This window comes from Xiphophorus hellerii, chromosome 5 (assembly GCF_003331165.1).
Source record: "Xiphophorus hellerii strain 12219 chromosome 5, Xiphophorus_hellerii-4.1, whole genome shotgun sequence".
Lineage (NCBI taxonomy): Eukaryota > Metazoa > Chordata > Actinopteri > Cyprinodontiformes > Poeciliidae > Xiphophorus > Xiphophorus hellerii.
Window position 1 is genome coordinate 16617328 of NC_045676.1, and position 18899 is coordinate 16636226.

The 18899-nt window shown below is 36.1% G+C and overlaps 1 protein-coding gene across 1 annotated transcript in view; it reads left to right on the top strand.

Annotated features, from left to right (window-relative positions):
- gstcd (glutathione S-transferase, C-terminal domain containing) overlaps window positions 1-18899 on the top strand; it is a 48846-nt gene that overhangs the window by 24725 nt on the left and 5222 nt on the right. Inside the window, exons 6-11 of the mRNA XM_032563988.1 lie at window positions 3975-4090; window positions 4421-4465; window positions 5122-5250; window positions 10577-10710; window positions 14843-14873; window positions 18236-18305. Of these exons, the coding sequence (XP_032419879.1) occupies window positions 3975-4090; window positions 4421-4465; window positions 5122-5250; window positions 10577-10710; window positions 14843-14873; window positions 18236-18305 (525 nt within the window). The remainder of the gene's footprint in view (window positions 1-3974; window positions 4091-4420; window positions 4466-5121; window positions 5251-10576; window positions 10711-14842; window positions 14874-18235; window positions 18306-18899) is intronic.

Below are 18899 nucleotides of genomic sequence, written 5' to 3' on the forward strand. Positions count from 1 at the left end.
AGGATTGCACCTGCTAGCTATTACACAGTCTTAATGCTCTGCAGGTGTGTTTTAAGGAAATATGTGAAACGTTATTCTTCAAATATTGGAACGGTATATGTTTAGGTCTTTAACACAAAAGGAGGAGAAAAAACTGGAACTACTGATACAAGTAAGAGAATTGCTGCTCTTTTCCTGTGTGGGTGCAATGTTAGTCGGCTTTAATGTCTTCAAACCTACGAATAGTGCCATGCAAAAATGTTTATATCCTTTAATCCTTTTCTTTTTGTCATTACAACCACAAAAATCTTTTGAGAGGAAGAGTCCCATTTACGGAATTTAACAGTAAAATCTCAAATTTCTTTCACACTCTATCTGATTTCCGATTTTAATTTAAAAATATTCTTGCTTTCTTTTAAAAAAAAGAAATTACAAATGATGAGAAAATTTCAAAAAGTGTCTTTTACTAAAAAAAAACTTTCCTTCTGTGATGGAAGAAGTAAGCCCACCTCGGGGGGTTAGAAGTTAACCCGCTGGGATTTACTTCTTCCATCACCCTGTGAGGAATCAGAGCAGGATCCTGCACATTCCCCTTTTGCCACAGCTTTGACTTCACATTTTCATCAGCACAATGGACCTGTTTGATAAGACCACAAGCAGCATTTAGGGAGGAAAAGAAGATATGGTGGCTACCTTCCAGGTGCAGAAGTACTGGACACCCTTTAGCAGAGCAGATAAAGACTAATAGATCTGCAATCTACCCCAGTGATGCTGCCACAGCATGTTTTCTCTTCACTGAGCTTCAGGAGACATTTAAGCCTGCTGTGATAAAACATGTGTAACAGAAGGCATTGCAGCAGTAGCTATGACGATGGTTTGCAGGATGGCCACTGTGATCCTTCATTTATGCAACTCAATAACTACTCAATGTGTAACTGCTGAAGCTGACTTTGGATTCCTGCTCATCTTTTCTGTAGTTTCAAGAATTTTTTTAAATTTTATAGATCACCATGAATGCACAATACTTTGGTATTAACACCTGTGTCAGCCAATTTTAGTCATTTTTAACATATCAGTATTAGTAAGTAAAAGCGGTCTGTTATGAATAACCAATATTTATTTCCACCCTGTTGCCATTTGTGTTTGGGTTTCAGGAGGGCGAGATGATTGGTGCTATATTTGGGCATGGGATGTAATTCAGTGCAGGATTGTGGGATGTTAACTGAAGCAGAGAAGGAATGTCAACAGTGTGGTAATTGTTTTCATGGTGTCAAAAAGGTTGGGCATTGCATAAAGAATATCGGTAAACATTGGTTATCCATCATAATAGCAACATTAATATTGAATATTGATTTTCATTTGTGCATCTCTAGTTGGAACTATCTAACGCATGTATGCTAAAATGGTACCTTAAATACTGTACATTTTGCAGTAGGTACAATTAACAGGAGTACACACATTTAAAGACTTTTAATTTTACAGTATACTGGATGTATTGTAGTGTTGAATAGACAAGCTGAATGCTTATGTACAATAAGACTTATTGTAGTCCAGGCAGTTTTTTTACGATATGCATAGTGCAATTAGCAATTTTGACTTGCGGTTCATTAATTTATAAATAAAAATGGAAGTCATTTTCCCTGAAATTCAAACTTCTTTATCTTACGAGAGATGCTTATCTCAATACCCATCTGAAACAAGCTTCTTGGTTGGTCGAGAATAATTATCCAATTCTGCTCAAAGTATGAATAATTTTTGGCTTTCCTTTAAAGAAAAACCTTTGTTAAATGCCAGTAAGCATATGGATACACAGTGGAAGTGTAATAAGGTATTTTCTATTTCAAACACAAAATTTTGCAGTAGTTTTGAAATTATGAAGAAATTACTATTTTATTTAATCATCCTCACTAATCAAGTTAATGACATACACACTTATTGTTGTAAATGTATAGATTAATTAAACGTCGATCACTGAACATTAAGAGTTATAGAAAACACGAGTAGTCTTACTTAGACCTGCATATATTGTGTGCTTGGGTTGGACAGGTTGATTTTGTCCTCCAGCACACTCAAGCGCTGGCATGTTTTATTTAAAAAGCTATTCCAGGTAAGTGCTCCCAGCACTAATTCCCTCTATCCAGCCCAAGAGCCCAGGCTGAATCTGGAAACAAAAACATGTTTAAGTATGCTGCCTCCTCCACTTTAAGTCAGAAAGACAAAAAAATCACCTGAATTTGAGAGAGCAGGAATGTAAATGTGAAACATGAAGAGGTGCAACGGGCTGTGGATTTTCTAACTTGTCTGTCCATTTTTGCCTGCGTCATGAAGATGAGGAATCTAAAGTTTTCTTTTTTAGCTTTTAATGTTTAATTATTTTTTTTATTTCTTTTGTTGCAATGAGCTGCCAGTCTTTTTGGATTTGTCTCCACCAACATTGCAAATACAAGTATTTTGCTGATATTACTTTGTAGTAAAAGTATATTTAAGGCTTAGTAAAAGTGGACGAAGAACATCTGTGGACAGTAGTTTTGAAATCTGGCCACAGATTCTTTGTTGCATTTTGGCTGCACTCTAACACATGGGAATGGTTTGCTCTAACTCTGGCTGAATTAGACTGGAAGTGACTAATCATATTCATCTGGTCACCTGTTGTCTCAAACAAAGCAGTCAAAAGGGCAGTAAGACAATGTGTCTCTGTTTTTGATATTTTTATGTTTATGACTGAGGGGGATAAATGAAACCCTCATCAATTTGGATTCATAAATCAGAAACAACATGGCAGAGGCTAAATGCCAGTGTTGTGTGCCAGAAGGTTGCAGTGTGCTCTGGACTAATTGGCCAAATATTGTTTACACTCCAATAAAAAGTTTTGTTAAAAACACAGAAATGGCTGTAGCAGTCAGTTTGCTGGGATCACATGAATCATGCTGCTGGGTCAAAGGAAGCCTTTTCATTGTTGTGCTGTTACTATTCTACAAAAATTGTTTGCTGTAATTTCTATGCAAACGACGGTGGTGTATGGAATGGTAATAGCCAAAAGAGTAATATTGAGACTTTGGAAAACTGACAAGGTTCCTCAGTTTAAAATGTGGTTGAGCGACTTTACTGAGATTCTCCATTTGGAGAAGCTACGATATGATGTTGTGGGTTTCTCTAATAAGTTCTGTAGTATCTGGCAGCCGGTTTTGGACTATCTTTCTCGATCCAAGGTCGACCCCGACACTCGCTCAGTTTCATAGTATGCCACCTATGCCCTTACGGACAGATAATACCATCCTTAAGCAGAAATTGGACTCAATACAGTGTAATCAACTCTTTGGATAATTTTCCTGACTTGTTATTATAAATTTTTCTTTCTTTCTTTTTTTTTTTTGGTTATTGTACGTCTTTATTTTTATTACTGGATTGATAAGAGTATATTGCTTTCATACAGGATTTTGTTGCATACATTCATGTGTATGTAAGTCTCTGCGAATATGTGTATATGTATATACGTATATATGCTTCATACTCTCATGTATGATTTATGTATGTTCTGAAAAACTAATAAATATATATATAAAAAAATTGTTTGCTGTAAATGATGACTTGAGCAGCTTTCAGAAGGAAAGGAAAGGCTGACAACATGAAAGTAAAGACATTAAAAAATTCAAATCACAGTTAGATTATTGTAACTAGCATCTTTCTTGATTTTTGAACAAGCTACAAGATAAAATGTACAAGTTCACATTAAATCACATTTACAGTGCTGTTTACTGGTTTTATTTTGTGAACATTTAAAGTCTGTGGTTGTAATATGACAAAATCTGAACAAATTTCCTGAGGTCTAAATGCTTTTGCAAAGCCTTATATGCAAAAGGCTTTTTTCTCTTCATAGATCTTATTCCTCCACTAACTAATCAATTGAATTGAGTGTTTAAAAAAATCTTCTGCTTTGTCATTTTTGGACAAATGCGATAAGAGTTTGTGTGTGTTTTGTTTACATTTCTTTTCAGGAAAAATGTCTGACATCCGAGTCGTCAGGAAAATGCAACAACTAAATAACTTGGCTGCGATGGTGACAGAGCTAGCCAGGCCGGGAGACACAATAGTGGATTTCTGCAGTGGAACGGTACTAATGCTCGTCCATCAGTCTATTAAACCGTGCACACACGATGCTCCATCTGACTATAGCCACATGAGATGCTGCTTCATTAGTGACCATTTGAAATGGAACAATCTCTCGAAATTACTCGTACTTGTCATTTCCAGTCAGGTGGATGTTGTTGGGAAGGTCACATCATTCACACAAGCTGAAAGCAGGCACACTGAGCAGTACCCTTGAAAGGATTTTTGTAAAAACCAGGAGAGTTCATGTTTAGTTTATGGGGCCTTTCCATGTGCTTTGTGCTTATGTTGTACATTTCTGTTTCCCTTATTTTGTTCTTTTACTTTTTCTCAGGGTCATGTAGGGATTGTTCTGGCTCACACAATTCCAGATTGCCAGGTAAAGTATCTTAATATACTGTATATATGTGTGTGTGCGTGTGCGGGCGTGTTTGTTCAGAGAGTACATCAATAAGCTGTTTCTTTCTCCATTGTCTAGGTTAAATAAACCTGGTCTAAAACAGAGATTCTATCCAGGATTTTTTTGTTCTTCATTGTGATACTAGTGATCTCTCTTGTAGACATTTTATCCCGATAGAGGTTTCTCTGTTAGAAAATACCTTTTTACTCTCAAGTAATTTCTTAGATGGTTATTTCTTAGTTTTACTTGAGTAAAAGTATGTTGAAGTCATTTTATACAGTTTTTTGGTAGTTTACCCACCTCTCCTTATAATCATCAGAGGTTGTGCTTTACTGACAAAGATTAGTAGGAGCCCCTTAATAAAAATCACAAAATGCTTATTGTCTGCAGAACATTTTCAGATGAGGTAAAATAATTATTTTAGATTAACAGACTGTAAAACTACTTATCAAAGTAAATTATTGTGTCATTATGTTTTAAAAGTAGCTCTCTAAGGAAATTCTTTATCAAAACACAATATTATGGATTTTTTTCCTTTCTTTATATGAAACATCCTAATCCTCTGATTCCATTACTGCTGATTCCAACTGTTTTTAAAAATATTGCTGTTTGATATTTTCCTGTTTTCATTGCAGATCATCCTCATAGAGAACAAAGAGGAATCTTTGGTTAGAGCCCAACGTCGCAGCACTGAGCTTGGCCTGAAAAACATTGGTTTCCTTCAGGCCAATTTGGATTACTTTACTGGAGCATTTCAGATTGGGGTGAGTGACATATGTAAAACAAATTTAAAAAAATACAAGTTTTGCAACAGTTCTGTTCTTTACTCCATGTGATGCCCTTCAGATTCTCTAGACAAAAGGATAATCACTTCAGATACAACTAGAAAACAATAAAACAGAATTGAAACTAATTTTAAAGCAATTATAACAAAGAAATAATTTACCACTTAAAGCCAGGAAAGCCCTGCAAACATACACAGCCCCCAGGTAAAACTGACATTAGCATATTTTCTCAAAATGTTGGAATAAAATGGGAGAGTTGAATTTGACTTTGTCCTGGGGGTGTTTGTGCTCTTTGATTGCCTTGGGGTTTTCAAACTAAAATCTTCAGGATTTGAAGAAATACCAACGGTGGTTCAGGGAGGGAGTGAACATCATTGTAACTACTGACTCATAACAGGCCTGCTATACTTGGTTAATAATGTTAATGTAGTTGCAAGAAAAGATGTGTCTCTTTGCCATGATGGTAAAATATTTCCCTGCATTAAAATTCCATCGAAACAATAATTAATTTTGCATTGCGATGTAATAAATTACATGCTAACATGACACATGGTGTACTTAAAATTACCTTATTTTTTGTTTTCAAATGTGGATGATGCAATTTGTTAATTATGATTTCAGTTTTACACACTTTTGAGTAAACAATGAGGAGAGTGATATAGTGTTCGCAGCTTAATTTGTTAATTTAATGTATGCGGCCATAAAACATTTTTTTTGTAATTATTGAGAAAGTGTCCACAAGATTTTTCTTGTTCTTGCTCCCTTTTCGCCCATGTAGAGTAAGTCTTATAAGAGAATCAATGATGAAATTTGTTAAATCGAGTGAATAAACTTATTGATTGATAGATATGGGGATACCATATTCTTGTATGAATGAAAGAGGCTTTATTCAGTTGCTTTTGTTTTAGCTACAGACTTCAATATTTTTATGCAACTGAACAGTACCTTGAAGGAGCCACTCATCACAGTAGGTTTAACTCCTTTATGCATTATGCATGGCGCCATTTTTAGTCACGTTCAGTTTGGAATGTTAATTATCCAAAAACCTTATTTTAGCATCTGCTCCTCCAGGCTTACATTTCACAGCTTAAGTGTTAAAGTTGTAGCAGGGTGAAGAAACCTTTTGGGCACACATAAGCACATACAGTGGAAGCCAGATATTTACATCTGCTGCACAAATAGTTACAGCAGATGTAACCTTGTTTTCCACTGTCAAGACATTACATCAGATTAAATAGTTCTTATTTTAGGTCAATTAGGATAATTTCTACATGCTAATTGAAAGAATGGGACAGAATTAAATCTATATATATGTTTTACTGTCTTTAATATTAAAGGTTTATGTACATTTAGAAGAAAATAGAATAGGAATGTCCTTTATTGTCCCACAGTGAGAAAATTCAGGTGTAACAGCATCAAAGTAACAGGACATGGAGGCAAAATGTCAGTTTAAGAAAGGTCAAATCATTAACATGCATCAAGCTGAAAAACAAACCTGAGGAGATTTCAGAAAATACTAAAATTGGGTTCAGAACTGACCAACTTCAACTTCTAATTAAAAATTGGAAGAAAAGTGGGTAGCAGCGCCACATGGATGGTGATTGACAGCACTAAGACCGACCTCCTGGCTCTGATTGGTTTTTTTCCAGTTAGTATACTGCAGCTTTAAAGGCAAATTAAAATGTATGTGGGCTCCTTTGTTTCGGGTTGGGTTTAGATGTAAAATGTGAATAAAATTCTGGATAGGGTTAGGAAAGGACTAGTAATTATTAGGGAAAATGTCTAGGTCATGCATTAATGCAGTTACTGAAATGAATGGAAGCCAATGCAAAGTTCTAAAAAGGGTAGAAATACAAACATGTGCATGTGTGTTCATGATCCTTTGAGATGCTTTTCTTTATTTCTCTAATTTTGAGTATTAAGGAGCAGAAAAGTTGTGGAGCTTGAAGGTAATTTGGATTTTGTTTTAGCTTAAGCTATTATTGACTGTGCTCAGATTTTCTGGTTGTTTACAATTGATTCTGCCAGTAGATTTATGTTCGTGGGAACAAAATATGTGCTTTGTCAAATGACTTGCGGCTTTATTGGTTTATAATGACAAGACTGATGGTATTAGAACACAGTAAAAAAGAAAAGCTTCCAAACCTAAAAAGTTTTAAATGCAATTTGGCAGAAAGTTGTTATGATGAAATATTGGATGATTGCAGGAATTTACTGTTTTTATGCATGGATGGATGCAGAGAGAGGAGGGATTATTTGAACAAAATAGACTATTGTAGCCTTATTCTTTCAATGATGTATCTATTTAGTGAGCACAGTGACACACTGACAGCTTTTTTTACTTGAGGAAAAATTGATTCATGAAGAATTAGCTTTACAAGTGCCCTCATGCTTAGGGCATACTAATTAATGTTTTCTACCTCCAGACTCTGCAGAGAAGGCACTTAAGCATACTTGTTCATATATATGAACATAGCTGCAATAAATGATTTTAAATTAAACATAATCATTGTGCATATTCAATTAGTAAAACATAGACATAGACTGAGGAAAGGCTTCATTATTGCCAATTTAAAGAGACAAAACACCCCTTAAAAATGATCAAGCATAAATGGTTTTCACTTTAAATGCATAAATAATTATCAAAACATGTTGCTCATGCACTTCTGTTTGACTAATGTGGTTTTGTGTCGATGAAGGCAAAGGTCAAAACATCGCATTAGAATTTAGTCCTGTATGACTAATCTACATTAATTATCTACATAAAACTGATGTTTGATGGGCTTTTTAGTTTGCTTTAGATGTGTTTGTTGTCACATTAAGCAGGTTTTAAGAGCTGCTCTTCTTGTGCCTGTTTGGGTTCTCTGTAGCAATGCCTTTCCCTGGTAAGAAAAAATTATAAATCTCAGTCTGTATTTAGAGAATGTCTTTCTTTTAAGTCAGTACACAAGTTACCATCTTCTGTGTTAAGTATAAATAAAGTATAACTTGGAGAACTTTTTTCATATTTATTTTATCTTGTTAGACTTTAATGACTTTAATCTATTTGAGACTTATATAATTTATATGATAAGCCAACACGAAGTAGTGTATGATTGTGAAATAAAAGGAAAAAAGCACATTGATTTCAATATATTTTACAAATAAACGTTTTAAAAGTGTGGCATGCATTTGAACCGCTATGTCTCAATAAAATCCATTGCTAATGAACTGAAATAACTTTGCTAGTAGATATAATTCACCTGTGTCTGATTCTAACAGGAATTAGTATGAATTCAGGTCTTCTGTCAATACCTCAGAGGTTTCTTATAGGACATCAGTGAAGAAGCAACATTGTGAAGACCAGCAGACACAGCACAGATCAGAGATTTATATATTTTACAGTTTTCGATTCGAACATTAAAAATGAAAGTTATAATATTTCCAGCAGCAAAAATGTGAATATGCATGTGTAGACAACAAAAGCGGTAGAAACAGGGCATCTCCTACTAGTGATACATTTCTAAACTTTTCAAACAGGAAATATGTTAATTGTAAACAACCAGAGTTGTTTAGAGTAGAAATGAATTTGTTACATTTACGATAGTTTAATAGTAACAGAATAAGATATCAAATATAAGTGAAGTTTATTTTGTTTCACATTTGTCATTTAATACAGAGCTCAATTGAAGAGACATCTATGTGGTGATTATAAATCTTTAATAACCTGAGGTCCATGAACATCCTTGTTTAATATATCAAACCTGCTGTTTAGCTGGAGAATACATCCAATTTTGTCAAACTGCGATCTGTAACTTTCTAACTTTAAAAGTGCCTTATCGTTATTAATAGTATTAAATAAAAACAGAGTTGTTACAGAAAGCTCATAATTAGTGTTTGTAATGTTACCATGACAAACAGCCATTTCTAAACATTGTGGTAATTCAGATGAATAGTTTCAATTGTTGTTCTACACTACCGGCATGCTTTCCCACTGATGACTTGAGTTTCTGAGACTGAAGTTTCCATAGCTGGAAATATCCATTGGAGCTGTAATCACAATGAAGTGTTGTCCTAAAATGGGAAAAAGAATAAAGTTTCATGCCACTCTTTTCAAATTCTTATTTGTAAAAAGAATAAATAAATATAAATGAACGACTTGTAACCTTTTCCTTCCACTTCACAATTTCAGGACTCAAATAGCAAAGGCACAACATAAAAAGTAATTTAGCTTTCAAAAGCTGCAATGCAGGATTTCAAGCTCTGCTTTTGCTTTTTATTTTCTATTTAATTATACGTTTAAAGAGTTTTGTAAAATGTGTGTTTTGAGTTTATTCTGAGTAGAATGCCTTGCTTTGCAGGATACAGTTTTTGCTCAACTGTCTTTTGTGTTGTTTTTTTTTTTCTTTCAGTTTTCTTTTGTTTTGCCATCTTGGCGTGTTCGTACTTGTTTGTATGTGACATATTGTTTCTTTGGTTTTTTTTATATTTTGTGTGAAATATACATTTTTGCATCTTAGAGCTCATTCTTCCACAAAGATTATGTGAAAGCAAATGTGCATAAGCTCCAACTTTCATAAAGATTTAGAGAGCATTACCAAATGTCTTCCTGTCTAGACATACCAGTGACTGAGAGTGGCTTTAGCAATGTTGCTCAGGCTGTCTGTATCTCCCCTTCCCCCTGTGGAGGAGGAGCTCCTGCCAGCTGTTCTAATCCCACCCTGATCAGCTCTGAACTTCTGTTGTGCGGCTCTGCTGTCAAGATGTTTTCCATTCAGATTTTCCGACATGACAACTTCTTGGAAAACATTAGTAGAACATAGATTTAGCAACCTCAGTTGCACAGAGATTCTTTGTGGATATTCTCATATAGATATTTATTAATTGAAACTCTTTTTTAGCAAATTGAAAAACATCTTTTAACAATATTTTTTTTCCAGATGTGCTTATCTGGGAAAAAATAGCTGGAAGACAGAGACAGGAAACATTCTTGGGTCTTTTAGTCCCCTTCAGCTGTTCCTGATATAAGCAGAGCATTACTAATGCAGGGGCAGGTGTTTATCACCACGCAGAGTTTACCCACTCAATAGGAATCTTGATGCATTCGTGCTTCTGCTCTGAAAGCATCAATTCTGTTGTTTGCTGGAGCTCCCAATGTCTGCAAGTTTGAAGTTTTACGTGCAGCAGCCATTATGAAGTAATCAGTAGGGATCAATAATAAGTGCTCTCAGTTTATATTCTTTAAAAAATGTTTTGAATAAGAAAAATTAGTCTTTATTAGTTGAATTACACAGTTTGGGTTTTGTCTTTGTCTGCTCTAATGAAGGTTGCCCTCCATGCATGTGGAATTGCGACAGACATGGTATTGGAGCACTGCATCCAGGCAGGAGCCGCCTTCATCATCAGTCCTTGTTGCTACGGCTTCATCCAGAATGCAGTCAAGTTCACCTTCCCTAAGAGGTCTGTGCCTTTCCTCTACTCCTCCCTCCAGAGCCACCTCTCTTGGCTATTTCGCCTTAAAATGTTGTTTGTGACCTTGTTAGTTTCATGGCAGATTAATGCTGCCTCCATTCCCCCTCCTCCCTTGACTTTTTTTTTTTTTAGTTTCCTTGTTCAACCCCTGCTGTCTATTATTCCCAAATTCATTCTGACTCCATTTCTGCTCTCACATAGAGATAATCTTGTCGCTACGTTTTTGTTCAGCTCCCGTTTCTTATCAGCACCACTGACAGTCTGAGGCAGCGGTGTCACATCACCTCCTCTGCAGGGTCCGTCCCTCACATTTTCAGTCTTCTTGTCAGCTCCAAAGAGGGGCTCTCACTGCAGAGGCGGTCAGGAGTAATATAAATAGACTGGAATGGAAATCTGCTTGAAATCACTCTTGACTTGTGACATGCAATATTCAGTTGAACAGAAAAATGCCCCTCGATCTGGCTGCTTGGATGATGCAGTTAGAAGTGAAAGAAAAATGCAGCACATCATCAGACAGTGATAAACAGGAGGATGCACTGAGCGTAATTGAAGTTGATTTGTTGCTTAATGCTGTTAGAACTTACCGTCATAACAAGGCAGACAGCTGCTAAAACAACTCCATGCGACTGATTGCTGGGAAACAAAGCTGTTGTGTGGTAGTGCTGACATAAAGTTAGCATTTTATGGTAGAGAAGCTGGTATAGCAAATGATGCTCCAAACATCAGGTTGGAAGGAATGATGCTGTGTCTGATATTTTACTGACTTCTCTCGTTCATTCTATGTCAATTTTGCATTTTTAGAACCGAACTTGCAAAATGTTGAAAACGACAGATTACACTCATCATTAAACTACAATCCATCACTTGCAGAGTAATAAATTTATAATGAAACCTCTCTGCCTGTCTCCAGGTAGTAGCACTAAGCTTAAATGTGTGAAACAGCAGGCAATTCTAGTGTTGCTCCTGTAAGTCTCTCGTACATCAGCCATGTGTTACTATGACTTAGGAAGAAAATTATGCTTCAATTAGACCATCACTTGTGTCGATTTCCTACTAATTTGATCTTCAGCTAAGCTAGGCAGCCTGGATTTTTTCTTTTAATTTTTTTAAAGAAAATACCATTGCAAGAGCCCTGGAATATAAAGGTAGCTGGTGGTGTGCTACCTCAGACAGTTGCTTGCCTCAAGAGTCATCTCGAGTACCACATTTTAAAAGTCTCTGTCCTACTCCTATCTTCGTCATTCTGCATTTTTACTCAAGACCATTTAAGACTCCAGCTGCATCAGACTTTTATTGTTTGTTTTTCCTTTTAGGGCAGCTTAGTCTTGGACTCCTGGCTGCATTTAAGTGCAGCCAGTAGTGTTTTATATTGAGAATGTCCTCCAGATCAATAAAGAACCATCAGATTCAGAGTGACATATCTCCTTGTTTGATTTGAATTGTTTCAATTAATAACAGATACAACCAAGAATGTGTGCATACTTGAAGTTTTAAATGACATTTTTTGCCATCAATGCTGAATTAGTCTTATTATCTCCCAGTAGACGAAGCTTCAATGGACAATGGAGGATGGAAAAGTTATCTGCTCCATTGCCAGTTGTGTTTTAATATTCTTGGCTGTTTAAGAGTAAATTAATCCTTATTCTCCAAATATGTACTATTGTTAGATTAGCTGCTGTAACATTTCTGTAGCTCTCACATCCATGTGTCTGGGTGGTCCTTTCTAAGGATCAAGCCACCTTCACCTACACATAGTGTGAATAAATAATCCAAGGAAAATTGGACTGTATACAGAGATTTGCCATAACAATGAACACTAGTGACAAAGTCTGGGAAACTGGGGAAACACTTTGTGTTTTATTTTAGCATTTTTATTCAAATTTGATATTTATTAACAAGAAGCACCATTACAAACATTTAAACAGCTGAAATAGCATTCAACTGCCTAGTGCAGTTTTCTTTTGCCAACTCAGCTCTTCATCCTTCACAACTTCTTGTTGGAATGACAGCAAGATGTTTTTGGGACCAATACTAAGATGTGTCTGCAGGCAATATGTGGCAAGGAGCTGCACACCTGACTCAGTCAATCATGACACTTTTAGTGTGTTTTTCTTTTTTGCTAGGGGTCATATTCCAGGTAGTCATGTGTGCATTCTGCAGGTGTCTACATTCCAAAACGTTTGCAGGTTTTTATGAGCTGTGAAACTCAGCTTCCCATTTATTAATGCTTCCAAATGTTCCTCCGTGTGACCGGGCTGGCTCTTAACCCTTGACACAACCCTTGTTGAATTTTAATTAACCTCAAACATTAACCAAACTTTGTGATGGATAAACTGCATTTATCCTTCACAAATGAACTGACTTCTTTCCCAGGGAGAAAGTAATTATTCTGTGAAATCATGAGCTCTGTTTGTGTTTGTTTTATCTTTTTTCTAAAATTCATGGTTTATTTGTGAGAGCTTTGTCCATTAAAAATGACTCTCACAAAAAGAGACCACACACAGAGACACACACTCATGTGGCCTGAGCAGCTAAACATGAAATACATGGCCTTTCAGAAATATTATAATGTAATATTCAGCTTTCTCTTATTTGTGCATGGAGTTTTAAAAGTACAGATTGTGACGTTTTACATCTTAATCAAGTTGTTTATTTTCTTCCCATTGAGTCCATTTTTCACAAGTTTGAAATTCATTGTCACTGATTTTTCAGACAGTCTGGAATGACTAAGAAATTTGCTTTAAACATCATGCTGGAATAATATCTCTAAATCAGCAGTGCCCAACTGTGGTTCCCACAGCACTATACCTTGAATGTTTTAGATGCTTCCTTGCTTTAACGCACCTGATTCAGATGATAGCAGTTCAATAAAACTCTATTAATTAGCCATCAATTGGAACCAAGTGTGTTGAAGCAGGGAAGCATCTAAACATGCAGGGCAGTGTACCTTGAGAACCAGGGTTGGGAAACACTGCTCTAAGCTATTCTTTGACTGGAGTAGAGGAAAATGTTTAGTTAAATTGGAATGACTCAAACCTCTTTCCAGCTAAGATGATTTGAGGCTTGTCATACACACAAAATATAAAGACAACACATGATTGATTTTAATATCAAAGCGAAATTGCATGGTGAAAGCAACTTTCTTAAGTTTAAACTAAGGACAATTTACTGGGAATGTTCCAGAAAAGAGAAAATATTCATTTAGCACCTGCTGTGGTGAGAATTACTATGCTTTAACATCAGAGGCAGACTGGTGCAGTGTGATGGAAAGACAAAAGTAGATCAAATGAACACTTGTTTCAAACATGGTATGAAGGATACCTGAGGTATGAATAACAACTTGTTGAACCCCAAAGCCAGTGAGCTACAAAAGAAGACGACCACCTCCTCTTGTTGGTGAAAAATAGGTGTTAGAGCCTAGGATTTGCACAAAATTAGACCATAACAAATTGGAAAAATGTTGCTTAGTACAATGAGTATTTTATTTCAGTGGCAACATTTGAATATTGAGATCAGAATTTGGAGAACATTAATCAAATTAAGGTTACTGGTGGTTGTGTAATGGCTTGGAAAGTATTTCGCTGGCACTCTTTGGAGACCATTATTACAAGCTAATACACCTAATACCTGCAATCACAAGTTATCCCTTGAGCTCACTGTACTGCAGTGGTTTAGTGCAGTGATTCTATCATTTCAATTTAAACTAAATTCATGAGGAATGTTTCTGGAACCTTGGCTATTCTGTGCCGCAAAAAATAAGTTCAAATAGCAAAAATGGGTGGAGCCATCAAATGAGTCAGTGAGTGTAAGTGTAATTTAGCACCAATGGGATTGATGCTAAATTTGCAGACTGACCCTAAGAAAACAAGAACTGTACCAGCTATAATGTTTTGCCACTTGACTTATTTTTATGATTCTTTAAATATTACCAGATTTGATTAAATATATTTTGATTACTTTACAAACACACTGACAAATAATCACATACTCTCCAGTTTACAAGCCTGTAAAGGTAAAAATGACCAAATGTGGCTATTCATTTTTACAGTTCTCTATTTGCATAGTAAAAACATTATTTTCTCTAATGTACGTTAACATGGTTTGTCTTCTGTTTTTACAGCAAAAGGTTTCAAGAGACTCTCACATCCAAGGTATGCTTTACACTGTGAATACATCTCCAACAATTCAATTTTACTTTGTATCAAATAAAGCACAGTTTTTGCAGATTTCTGAAATGTTCACATAGATGGGAGCCTTCGGTAGCTGCGGGTTTATCTTCCAAATGTCTTCATTTCCTTCCTATGTTTTCTTTTTCGTATCGTAGTTTGATACTTTTTTGTTGATGTCTTGTATTAACCAAAGTGGAAAAGAAAAACATTCAGTGGTAGAAAATGCTCAAATTTTAGTTCTATATATCTGAACAGCAAATCATTGACCTATTAAAAGCTAAATATTCTTATTTTGTAGATATAAACAGTAAGTCAGTATGTCCAAGTTAGAGCAGACGATGAAATTAATACAAATTAGGAAATATTCGGTTTCAGTTTCACACATAATATATTAATCCTTTATTTATAAAGTTGAATATATTTGTGTTACCAGTAATTATGGGCAAGTCTAAATTCCATTGTTTTGCTATGAAAACAACACAGTATTGAGTGTCCTATGGTCACATTCAGCTTAAACGTAATTTAGATTTTAATATCCTTCTCCTGAATGATTAATATATTTCTGACAAGCAAAAGTTGCATTTATGTTTTTCTTTTAATCAGACATTAACAGAGCTAATACTATCTTTACACTGATCTTTGTCTTGGTGAACAAATCTTATGCAGGCTTTTACAAGGGATGAGTTCACACCCTCCAGCCACTCAAGCCTTTATCGCTCAGCACAGGCACACTGCTGCTCTTCAGGGAGAGGCTGTCCCAAAGTGATCTATGGGACCTGTCAGAGCCCCCGAGGGGGAAATCTGTGTAAAGTAGCTGCGGGTCCTAACCATGGCAACCTCAGGTTGATGTGTCAAAACACTGAGCCAGCTTCTCTTCCTTGGTGCAGAGCAGGACCCTTACATGGTCTGACTGGCACAGAGAATAATATACAGTGCCTTGCAAAAGTTTTCACCCCCATTCAACCTTTCCACATTGTGTCAAGTTGCAAACACACACATTTTGGTTTGTAATTCTTTCATGGAAGAAAAAAAAAGTGCATGGTTTTCATTATTTTTGTTTTGTACAAATAAAATATGCATTTATATTCAAACCTCTTTATTCTGTTACCCACAAATGTAACAAAGTGTTGCTATCAGTAGACTCAAAGACTCAACTTGTCTGTATTTTCATTTTTTTGTAAATGTAGCTGTTACGAGAAAATCTAAGAGATTTGGCAGAGAACAGTTGTGAACAAATAGCATCATGAAGACAAAGAAACACAGTTAATATTTCAAGGATGAAGTTGTGGAGAGGTTTGTTGGAGGGTTTACATTAAAACCCTGAAATAAAGAGCCGCGAAGCTCTGCATGAGAAAAGAAGAGCATGGTAACCTGGAGGAGTTGCAGAGCTTCACGACTCGGGTGGAATTATCCGCTGGTAAGACGACAACTAGTCATGCTCTCTATTACCCTAATGGATGAGTTACTGGAAATAAAGAAAAGGTTTAAAGAAAACCATCAGTTGTCCTGCTTAAAGTTTGTGACAGACATGTAGAGATTGGAATAGAGATTCAGGCATTTCAATAGAAAGGGTGCGAAAATATAAACACATGGCACACATTTCAGATTTTTTTCATAAAAGAAAATTAAAGCCATGTATTATAATTTTTCTCAACTTTACAATTGTGCACTACTTTGTGTTGGTCTGTCACATAAAGTCTTCATAAAAAAGTAACTTTGTGGTTATAACGTTAAGAAACATCAAAAAGCTTAAAGCGTATGAATACTATTGTAAGATTTCCTAAGGTTGTAGATTATTATTTTTGTTTTTATCACTGAGAGAAAAACAAGATTAAACAAAATAACAATAAAAAACAAACTCATAACTTTTGATGCGGAAGCCCCATAACAGTGCAAATACTTTGCAACACTTTATTTCTTTTGCTGAGTGCAGAAAGCAATGTTCCCTATGTTTCTGCTCTCAGACACCCACTTGTCTTGTTTATAGCAGAACCACCGTTGTCCTTGTGAACCGAAAGTAGTTAAAGCAAACGACAAGATGCTGACAGATGCTTGTGAAATAAAGGGTTAATGGTGTGAGGTGTTGGTGCTTGGCTCAAACGTAAAGGGCCAGCTCTGCTTTACGGCCTTGCATTCAGCATTTACTCTGCACTGTGAAAAATGGGATCAATTAAAGCAGAGGCAGCTTAGAGATGACTTACTGCTCTGCTGAATCACTTGTTACATGAACCATACACAGGGAGAAGCTTAGAACGGGGAAGCGTGTCCTTTGTTTGGAAATAAATTACCTGGGTTCATGTGGTCTGTTTGGAAAGCTGACAGGGATGCACATATTTCACTCCTAGGGGTGGCAGTTGTATTATTTCCTATCTGGCAACTATTTTTAACAAACATATAAATTAGAAGCATGTCACCTGGAAATGATTACGAGCAAACAAACAGCTGCAAGCCGGATCCATGTCACAATATCTAATGACATGTAATATGGAAAGGCAGACAGAGCGACTGCTCCTGGGGTTTGTACATGGCAACAACCACTAATGGAGGCTTGTTAGCTAGTCTGGTTGCTAATGTTGGAGTCGCTGGTCTGGGTGTGCTGACTTTGATTTTGTGTGTGTAAAAATAACCACGTCAAGGAATGTTAAGCTTTTATGAGCTGACAGATTTACGATGCATCGAGATAAGACATCTCATTTCCAACATCGTTCCCTCATCACTGAGCTAAGTACGCCGGTGAGATTGTAATGTCACTTTTTGCCACTGTTTATACAGATTTACAAAACCGCGCCATGTCTCCAGTCTTGTCTGGTGGACTTTGTTTTGACTCCACAGTTGCTAGGCAAGTCTAGTAAGATGATTGTTAGGATACATTCTTTGGATACATTCTTGACAAAAGAATTACTACTTTCTCTCTGCAATCATGTTTTGCTTCCATTAAAACAGGAAATTCTTGTATTTTTATGGGCATAGTGTAAAATCTTGACAGATACTTAGGTCCAGTAAATGCAAACTTGTGTGTTAAAACAGCTAAAACAGACAGATTTTTAGCTTATTGTGCCTAACCATGCGATCTGCTATGTTTCCTGCCTCACAGGCCTAACGTGCCGAGATCTGCATCATGGCTGTGCACAAATTCAAGCAGGTGTAGGCTAAAATAGGAGTAGTAGACAAGCAAAACTAATCCATTCATCCATGTTGGTTTCACTGAATTCTTTAAATGTCTGAAATGCACGGCTTTGTTGTGCCTACTGTTGCAGCCTTGAGGTATATTGTTTCAAAAGTTGGTCAAACAAGGTAAACAGTATTTCCAGATTAAACAGTTATTTTTCATCTGTCTTCCTCAGGAACACATGATCCTTTGCCGCTTTGCAGATCAGACTGCGGTCCAGTTGCCACCCGAGAGGCGCCTCATTGGTACTGTTCATAATCTGCCCTTTTATCCCATCTTGTCTCCATAATGCAAACATTTGTGGCATTAAAGTATAAGGATTCCTACTGTCCTTTTAGTTTATATGATTATTTATCATGGTGAACTGTGAATAATTTTTGCACTTGTTTCTTTAAGTTTCTTGGCTTGGTTCTTTTTCAAGCATCAAGTATTTTGTCTTGTTTGTTCCAAGAGATATTTTTCTCTCTCTGTTTTCTTATCTGGGATTAATTCTTAGAATCTCTATATAGAAGGTTTCTACGAGGTCTTACAAAAGATCATATCAATTTTAAGTCCTTGAAAATTTGTTTTGGGGTCAAAGATGCATGGTCACTGTGCTTCTACTTGTAGCTATTTCCACTTGTCTGAGGTTCTAATGTAAACACTGAGTTGACAGGGCGTGGCCAGCAGCAGCTTATTTGCATAAGTAGCCCTAAAACAACGTATTTCTAAATGAGCTCAATAGAGCCAGAACTGACCAGATGAAACATCAATTGAACTGGCTTCAGTTTAATGAAGTTCATTTCACTTTAAAATACTGTTCAGTTGATTTCAACTCAATTCATTTTGATTCATTAGAG